This window comes from Trachemys scripta, chromosome 13 (assembly GCF_013100865.1).
Source record: "Trachemys scripta elegans isolate TJP31775 chromosome 13, CAS_Tse_1.0, whole genome shotgun sequence".
Lineage (NCBI taxonomy): Eukaryota > Metazoa > Chordata > Testudines > Emydidae > Trachemys > Trachemys scripta.
This window is the reverse complement of record NC_048310.1, coordinates 19,121,510-19,131,607: the sequence shown is the minus strand read 5'-3', so window position 1 is coordinate 19,131,607 and position 10,098 is coordinate 19,121,510. Positions and strand designations below refer to the sequence as shown.

Sequence of the window (10,098 nt, the reverse complement as noted above, 5' to 3'; positions counted from 1 at the left end):
TGACAGGTCTTGGCCGTGCAGCTGCAAGAGCAACGGCTCCGAGAGGCGGCCAGTGACGCTCATAGCCGTACGCGGGGCGAACTGCCGCCGCGCTCAGCGCCAGGACCCGGCCCCTTCACACAGGCTGGTTTCCTCGGCTGGGCGGGAAACAGGCGACACGCTGCAGCTCGTGGGCGCTGGTGCTGCGGGCAGGGCAGGGCAGAGCTGCTAATGGGGTGACAGGGCTATGTCTACACTGCAGTTGGACATCCGCGGCTGGCCTGGGCTCAGGGCTGTTTCCTTGTGGTGTGCAGATGTGCAGGCTCCTGCTGCAGCGCTGAGCTCTGGGACCCTGCGAGGGTCACAGCGCTCGCTGCCAAGTCTGTACCGCAGTGAAACAGCCCCTTAGCCCGAGCCCCATGAGCCCGGATCAGCAGACACGGGCCACCCATGGGTGTCAAACTGCAGTGTACCCATACCCTGGGAGCCTCGTGACAGCTAGGACAAGCCCAGGGACAAGCAGTAACTTTGGGAAGGGGCAAAGGGGTCATTCTGCCCTTCAGCCTGTTACGTGAAGGGTGGGGCCAGTGTGCCTGGCTCTAGGGCCTGCTGCCTGGAGTGCTACTCCCCCTGTCTTCCCCACACACACCAGGGCTGCCCAGAGGATTCAGGGGGCCTGGGCCAAAGCAATTTCAGGGGCCCCTTCCATTAAAAAAAAGTTGCTGGGGCAAATTGCCCCACTTGCCTCCCCCTGCCCCTGTGGCCCTGCCACACACACTGACTCTGGGAAGGTGATGTTGCCCTAGGGTCCCTATTACCTGAGCAGATACAGACAAAGGCAACAAAAATGATTAGGGGTGTGAGTAGAGATTAATATAGGGTGACCAGATGTCCCGATTTTATAGGGACTGTCCCGATTTTTGGGACTTTTTTCTTATATAGGCTCCTATTACCTTCCCCACCCCATCCCGTCCCAATTTTTCACATTTGCTGTGTGGTCATCCTAGATTAATAAAATGGATTTTTCAGCTTGAAAAAGAGACTACTAAGGGGGGATAAGAGAGAGATCTATAAAATCATGATGGGTTTAGAGAAAGTAAATTAGGAAGTGTTATAAGGAGTAAACACAAGAACTAGGGGTCACCAAATGAAATTAATAAACAGCGGGTTTAAAAGGAAGTATTTCTTCACACAATACATACTCTTTGCCAGAGGATATTGTGAAGGCCAAGACTATAACAGGGTTCAAAAAAGAACTAGATAAGTTCATGGAGGATAGGGCCATTAATGGCTATTAGCCAGGATGGACAGGGATGCAAAACCGTGCTCTGAAGTGTCTCTAGCCTTTGTTTGCCAGAAGCTGGGAATGGGCGACAGGGGATGGATCATTTGATTACCCGTTCTGTTCATTCCTTTGAAGCACCTGGCATTGGCCACTGTTGAAAGACAAGATACTGGGCTAGATGGAGCGTTGTTCTGACCCAGTATGATAGGCGTGTCCTGAAAGCTCAAGCAACCTCTGAGTGATCATAGCATCTCAGCAGAATGGGTGGGGGAAAGCACTTGAGTTGCTGTCTAGAGTGGGACTCTAAAATCCCTAACATCTGTTTGGGGTGGGGTAGAGTGGACCAATAGTTTGTTTTTTTTCGGTGCCTGATTACTGCAATTAATTGTTTCCCACCCCACACATTGAAATCATTAACATATGTGAGCCATTGTGGGGGGAGAGATGGAATGAACACATAGGTGGCAGACTAGGGGATCAGAAATGATGACCATCCTAAGTGTTGTAAGTTCACCAAGTTGTTACCAATGAATGATAAACACACTGGTATGTTTGGAAATATAGAGGTCAGATCCTCAGCTGCTATAAACTCATGATTTCAATGAAGCTGTGATAGTTTACACCAGCTGACAATCTATCCCTAGGATTTTAAAAACTTACAGTTTTAAAAAAGGGCTTCATTAGCAGCCAGAGAGAATTTGGGATTTTTCCTTTCTATTTGGTGTTACAGCAGAATGATTGAGTCACACAGCTCATATGATAGCCTGAAATCGGGCATTGAGTGTCTGGAATGTTCTCATCCACTTTGAAAAGCATTCCCCTTAACTCATTTTTGTAGGTACGTTTCTGAATACTATAAGCGAAGTGTTTCCTTATTGCTGTACAAAAATACAAATAGGCCTGTATTTGGGAATATATTATTTGGGTTGGATATCCTTAGCTGACGGAAAAGAAAGAATGTTTTTGTCTTCTACCCTATATCAAACTTATAGGCTTCACAAAAGTTCTCTGCTGCAGCAGAGCCTGGTGACTTACTCAGCTTGGCTGTGGTCTGTGATACTATAATGAAGCAGATCTACTGATCCATAACAATGGGAGGTTTATAAAATGATATTCTGTGTATGGTCTTTCTCAGAAAAAGTCCATTTGAAAAGTATTCAAGTAGACTCTGATCTTAAAAGTATTCAAAACTAGCAATGCACGTTACAAAAAAATCATGTTTGTAATCATAAACTTAAAAAAAATTACTTCAGCTGAACTGAAAATGATACTTGAAGTGCCAAGGTGAGAGAGGTTAGTCCTTTGCTAAATAAATAAATAAATAAATAGGAAGCGGATCTAGTATTCTATTAGCCTCACAATGTGGCCTCTGTGGGAAGCAGAGGGAGACTGTCATTCGCAGAGGATCAGGAGAGAGAGAGAGTGTTTTAATAGTAAGAATAGGATGAGAATGGAAGAAGAGTCCTTCCTGCTTAAAAAACTCAACCTCTCCCTCTCAAGTCATTTGTGTGGTTGACAGATTTAAGGGGACTGGGAAGGTCCTTGTACATGAGCCATTCTGTGAAGCAGTGAGGAAATGAGGGAAAGGGAAGATCAAGAATTCTTAGTGAAGGCAAGAACTGTCCTCTTTTCTGATAGCATTGTGATATTTCTCAAGGGCACTACTCTGATGCCACTAAGTAGCCATAAAATTAGCTTAACCAACCCCCTTGAAATTTCCACGTTGAGCTGGAGAATCTTCAAGGGGATTAAAGATACTATAGTGGCTTGAGGCCCACCTTTGTTGACCCTTGGCACATCTGGCATGTCTAGGGAAAAGGAAATGCAGTTGGGTTATGTCTATGCTCCAGGAATTCTCAGTTGCTGGATTAATCTCTTGGGAGCTGCGGGTAGTCAGTGTAATTTACAGCACCTCTCAATCTACTCTAATTTGCTTGCAAGTGTCTGTACTGATGCAGACCGGCCCAAGCATCTGGGGACTGTGGCTTTAAGATATCTTTGTGCTCCCCATTCCTAAGTCTCACTCTGAATGCTGCTCTGTTGGACCAAAGAATCAGGGCTCTTATGTTTGTTTTTAGAGTTGAAATTGTAAAAAAAATTTCTGATTTTATGTAAAATATGCTAATTTTTCTAATCATTTAAATATTAAAATCTTAATTAAAAGAGTTGCCTCTGCAGTCCCTGTTCCATCAAGTGTCTTTGTTTTTGATCCATACTGGGTTTTAAACAGTCATAAGTGTATGCAGTGCAAGATTTGGTTGCTCCTCATTAGTGGTAACAGCAGGAGCTAGAAGGTCATAGATTTCCTTTGAAAACTTGAACTCTAGTTTTTAAATTGACCAGTGGTTCCATATCATCAGCAAGCAGTTGAAGTAAGTGGGCAGCCAGATGTAGGGGGAGAAAGTGTGGCAGATTTTTTTAGATAAATAACATACCGGTAATCAAGATTAAAAATGTGTGAGGTTGGGAATTTTTATCTTTACATGCATCAGAATGGTAGAACCAAATTACTTTGTCTACAAAATGAAATGGGATAAAAACCCTTGTAATTGCAGTAGTATATTACCTAATAATGATACCTTTCCGAAGGGAATCTTTTTCATTCATGATCACACTGATTTGGGTGTATGTCATATGGTATGTAGTTTAAAAATCAAATAACCAGAAGAGGAGGGAGGATGTTGTAAGAAAGTTGGCATGATGGACTTATACTGTGTGTACACTTTTTGTGAACTGCTGAGAAAGTGCCTTTTCTTACAGTTGCAGAGTAAGAATAGGAATACAATTGAAAATGGAAAATATAGAAGTACAGAACACACAATGTGGTAAGATCTCTGGAATCACTTGTCCTATCTGAATCTGTTTTTCACTGTTTTACCAGACTCTGATGGTAGCTGGGCTACCATGGAGATGGGTGACTGTTGGATGAATTTGCTTGTGCCTTGCTACTATATTCATATATTTGGATTATATGTTGTGATGAAGATACTAGACAAAGCTAATGGCATAATTTCAGACACTAAATTGTGTCCATATGAAATCACATGTTTTTGATAATTATTGTTTCCACATTTATCTCTATTTTCATGTAACCATTTATATTACTTGAAATCACCAAAGAATTGGGAGTTTTAAGAGAAATTCAGTAGCTACTATTAACAGAAGTGGTAAAATAATTATTAATAAAGTCACCTTGGTAGCACACTCACGATCTTAAAGGCCAGATTTTCAAAGGTATTTAGGCATCTAAAGATGCAGATATGTGCTTCGTGGAATTTTTGAAAGCACATAGGCATTTAACTCTTATGGGAGTTAGATGTGTAGGCACTTTTGAAAATCCCACTAGGCACCTATCTGCATCTTTAGGTGCCTAAATCTGACCATATCTTCTCAACAGTTCATCTGTCGTTAGGATGTGGTCCAAGTCCCAGTGCTAGTTGGATTAGTCTCTTAATTATTGAGATTATGTCCTGGTTAGTGGTGAGTGTCCTAAAATCCAATTGTCTTCAGCAAGAGTAAGGGCACTCAGCACCTGGCAGGATTGAGCCCTAAAAGAGAATTTGCTATACCAAACACCCAGCTTCTCCTGATTTGTCCTTGAAGGTTTTATTTATTTCATAGATTCATAGATTCATAGATTATAGGACTGGAAGGGACCTCGAGAGGTCATCGAGTCCAGTCCCCTGCCCGCATGGCAGGACCAAATACTGTCTAGACCATCCCTGATAGACATTTATCTAACCTACTCTTAAATATCTCCAGAGACGGAGATTCCACAACCTCCCTAGGCAATTTGTTCCAGTGTTTAACCACCCTGACAGTTAGGAACTTTTTCCTAATGTCCAACCTAGACCTCCCTTGCTGCAGTTTAAACCCATTGTTCCTGGTTCTATCCTTAGAGGCTAAGGTGAACAAGTTCTCTCCCTCCTCCTCATGACACCCTTTTAGATACCTGAAAACTGCTATCATGTCCCCTCTCAGTCTTCTCTTTTCCAAACTAAACAAACCCAGTTCTTTCAGCCTTCCTTCATAGGTCATGTTCTCAAGACCTTTAATCATTCTTGTTGCTCTTCTTTGGACCCTTTCCAATTTCTCGACATCTTTTTTAAAATGCGGTGCCCAGAACTGGACACAATACTCCAGCTGAGGCCTAACCAGAGCAGAGTAGAGCGGAAGAATGACTTCTCGTGTCTTGCTCACAACACACCTGTTAATGCATCCCAGTATCATGTTTGCTTTTTTTGCAACAGCATCACACTGTTGACTCATATTTAGCTTGTGGTCCACTATAACCCCTAGATCCCTTTCTGCCGTACTCCTTCCTAGACAGTCTTTTCCCATTCTGTATGTGTGAAATTGATTTTTCCTTCCTAAGTGGAGCACTTTGCATTTGTCTTTATTAAACTTCATCCTGTTTAACACAGACCATTTCTCCAATTTGTCCAGATCATTTTGAATTATGACCCTGTCCTCCAAAGTAGTTGCAATCCCTCCCAGTTTGGTATCATCCGCAAACTTAATAAGCGTACTTTCTATGCCAATATCTAAGTCGTTGATGAAGATATTGAACAGAGCCGGTCCCAAAACAGACCCCTGCGGAACCCCACTCGTTACGCCTCGTTATACAGTACATTGTCATGGTCAAGATTTTAGACCCAGCATTTGATGTAATTTATAATTATAATCTAATGGGGAAAGTCCTCTAAATTCTGTTCTTTGAAAGTCCTGTGGTGATGGGCATGTGGTGACAGAGACAGGCAGAGGATGCTGCTGGGGTCCCTAGTCACAAACTTGCATGCAGGCAGAGTGAGTGATGTGGTCATTTGTCACTGACTACAGAGCAGCCCTCTTTAAGAATAGTGCTTCACTTCCCAATCCAGAGAAGGGGGAGGAAAGGATCCCTAAACATCATTCACTCCATTATCAGCTTGCTAGTGTGCTGCAACTATCTGGTCATCCAGTTGTGTGGTAAAAAACAATATCACACAAAAAAATACTGAACTCTGCATCCAAAAATGTCTATACCCTTTCTGATGATGCTGGTGGGCTCAAAAGGCATACTGCAGTCATTTGAAAAGAATTTGTCAAATATAACATCGATGTAGCTGCACTTGCTGAAACGTCTCCCAGGTAATAACAATCTTGAAGAGTTCGGTGCTGGATACACATTTTACTGGATAGGCATGTTCGCGGAAGAGAGGTCACTATCAGGGATAGGCTTTGCTATTTGGACATTTATTGCATGCACTTTTGATTGTGTACCAAAAGGAATAAATGATCTCCAGATGATCCTTTGCCTCACCTTGACATGCGTATGTCATGTAACAGTCATCAGTGCAGATGTACCCATGATGACATGTTCTGACGATGTCAAAGAAAAATTTTACAAAGACTTCGACAAGGCCATAAAATCAGCTCGTCAGCACGACAAATTTAATCATTCTAGGTGACTTTAATGCCAGAGTTGGTCACAGTCACAAAGCTTGGCCAAAAGTAATTGGTAAATGTGGTGTGGGGAAAGAGCACTTAAATGGTGCACTGTTCTTTACAAAGTGCATGCAGAACCAGTTAGTCAGTTTATACATGATATTTCAACAAAGCACAAAACAACATGAATGCATTTCCACTCTGGTCATTGGCATTTTATTGACTATGTCATATGGCAATGTGACCATTGGGATATCAAAATCACCTATGCACTGTGAGGAGCATGCATGTGGTCTGATCATCTGTACGAGATGCAAAATGACACTTATCTTGCAATTAAAACAGCACCAGTGTTGTCAATCTGCAGTACCCATGCTCGAAGTGCAAGCGTTGAAATCTGAGCTCGCATGTACAAGGCTTGTTAAAGAATTTGATGAAGTTCTTTATATGCTTTCTCAGGCGGACACAATAAACATTGAGTCTTCCTGGTCATCTTTTAAGGAAACAATGTTTGATGCATCTTAAAGAAGCAGGGCTAGCTCCAGGCACCAGCTAAGGAAGCAGGTGCTTGGGGTGGCCAATACAAAGGGGCGGCAGTCCGTCCGCTATTGGGGCGGCACATCCGGGTCTTCGGGAATTCGGCGGCGGTTCCCTCAGTCCCTCTCTTCCTCTTTGAGTTGCTGCTGAAGAGGAAGAGAGGGAGTGAAGGACCCGCTGCCCAACTGCCGCTGAAGAATGGAGCGGCACGATTGATCTGCTGCCGAAGTGCCGCCGATTGTCACTTTTTTTTTCCCGTCGCTTGGGGCGGCAGAAAACCTGGAGCCAGCCCTGTAAAGAAGTCCTTGTCTTTATAAAGATGAAGCATCAGGACTGGTTTGATGAAAATGATGCTGAGATAAAGAAACTCCTGACATTCTTGCATGGTCTTCACACATTATGGATAAATGATAAAAACTCATCTATTAAAAAGTTCTTATTCCTATACAAAGTGCAATGTGCAAGCTAAGCTTCATCACAGGAAAAATAGCTGGTGGAAAATGAAAGCTAATGGTACCATCCCTATCTGGAATGCAGATGAATCACTGCTGCTGACTTATTGTGGACAAATTCTCAAAAGATGAGCTGAACACTTTAATAAGGTTCTGAACTTCCCATCCACCGCATCAGCTGTTGATGGTCTTGAATAACTTCCAATTCATGACCAACTTGTAATTCCACAGAACATATCTGAAGTATGGAAAGCTGTTAAACAATTGTCAGACGACAAAGCAACAAGTCCAGATGGTTCCTGCAGAGATCTTCAAATGTGAGGGCCGTGACTTGTCAGGAAGCTCACTGGCCTCTACTAAAAGTTTTTGGAACAGGAAACTGTGCCACAGGAACTTAAAGATGCCAGTATTATTTACCTTTATCAAAGCAAAGCATTCGTGCATCTTGTGATAACCATCGTGGCATTTCATTCCTTGCCACTGCAAGAAATATATTCATCTGAGTCATGCTAAACTGGCTGATTATCAACTAGCAGAGAAGATATTGCGTGAAATCCAGTGTTGCATCTGTCCTGGGTGTGATACTTAAGACGGGATCTTTTTACTCTGACAAATTCAGGAAAAATGTCATGAACAGAATCAAGACCTATATATAGGTTTTGTTGATCTTACTAAGGCCTTTGACTCTATAAATTAAGATGGCGAGTGCAGAGTTCTGCACAAGTGCAGTTGCTCTGATAAGTTTGTCAACATTATTAAATTTTTTCATGCAGGAATGCAGGTTTGTGTTCTTGACCAAGGCTGCTTCTCAACTCCTTATGTTGTCACCAAGGCTGTTTTTTTTCTCTGACATTATTAAAAAACAGCTGCAAACATGATGCTAAATAGACGCATTCAGAGACATTGGTTATGGTATTTATATGAAGTACCACATAGATGGAGGTGTCTTGAATCTGCATCTCCTGCATTCAAATATAAAAAGTTATGAAGACAGTTATTCATGAATTACAAAAAGAACAGGAGTACTTTTGGCACCTTAGAGACTAACGAATTTATTTGAGCATAATTTGTTAGTCTTTAAGGTGCCACGAGTACTCCTGTTCTTTTTGTGGCTACAGACTAACACGGCTGCCACTCTGAAGCCTGTCATGAATTACAGTTCACTAATGGCTCTGTTTTATTGGGCCATAACCTCAGGGACATTCAGTTGCTGACTGACTGCTTTGCGCATGCAGCAAAAAGTTTTGGCTTAACGATCAGCCTAAAGAAAACAGAAATCATGGTTCAGCCTCGACCAGGAAGTATTGCAACTACTCCAGTTGTATTCATTGATGATGTACCTGTCAAGGTCATTGACAGTTTTCCTACTTAGGCAGTGTTGTTTCATGAGATGCGGTGATTGATGATGACGACATTATGAAGTGCATTGGGACAGCCAGTAACGCCTTCAGGAAACTTCAACATCATCTCTGGAATGAACGAGATGTCAGACTGCAAACAAAAATTGATGTTTATTGCACCATTGTTATCACCTCACTGTTCTACGGCTGCATTATTTGGACTATATTGATGCCCTGTAAAATGCATGGACCAGTTCCACCTACAATGACTGTGTGGCGGATAGTGGGAATTTTAATGGCAAGACTTGGTTCCAAACACTGACATCCTTGAGTGCTTCAACATCAAAAGCATTGAAGCTTTTATAGTGAGAGTGCAGTTTGAGATGGTATGGTCATGTGGTCCATATGTCTGACAGCAGAATACCGAAGGCCATCTTCTACAGAGAATTGCAGACTTGAACTTGTTTTAGGGGCAGACCAAGAAAATGTTACAAAGACACTCTGACGGCCCGCCCCCAGTCTTGTAATGTTGACCTCAACATTTGGGAGCTCTTAGCCCACAATAAGACCTGATAACGGCAGCTCTGCCACCTTGGACTGAAAGACTTCGAGAGCTCACAGATTGCTGCAATGAAGGAGAGACGTACGATGTGTAAAGCTAAAAGCAATGCACCTTCATCTGCAATTGTTTTTACCTGTGGCATTTGCGGATGGGGCAGCAGGTCTGAAATTGGTCTTTGGACTCATCTCAGGACCCACAATAAATGATTGTAGCTCATCTGTTGAATTTGATGGGAGACTCCATTATCATCAGTCATAGAAAAAAAAAATTAATACAGATACCATTAATTTGGGGAGGCTCAACAAATACATAGTTCTTTTGTCTAAAGCAAGGGTCAGCAACGTTTGGCACGTGGCTCGCCAGGGTAAGCACCCTGGCGGGCCGGGCCAGTTTATTTACCTGCTGACGCAGCAGGTTCGGCCGATCGCGGCCCCCACTCGCCGCGGTTCGTCGTCCCGGGCCAATGGGGGCGGCAGGAAGCCACGGCCAGCACATCCCTCGGCCTGTGCCGCTTCC

The 10,098-nt window shown here is 42.9% G+C and overlaps 1 protein-coding gene across 3 annotated transcripts in view; it reads left to right on the top strand.

Moving 5' to 3' along the window:
• Positions 1 to 4,006: 4,006 nt before the first annotated feature.
• TERB1 (telomere repeat binding bouquet formation protein 1) overlaps positions 4,007 to 10,098 on the top strand; it is a 43,315-nt gene continuing 37,223 nt past the window's right edge. For all 3 annotated transcript variants that reach the window (XM_034788648.1, XM_034788650.1, XM_034788651.1), the window contains exon 1: positions 4,007 to 4,089. In XM_034788648.1, coding sequence (XP_034644539.1) covers positions 4,056 to 4,089 — 34 coding nt within the window. In that variant the 5' untranslated portion in view covers positions 4,007 to 4,055. The remainder of the gene's footprint in view (positions 4,090 to 10,098) is intronic.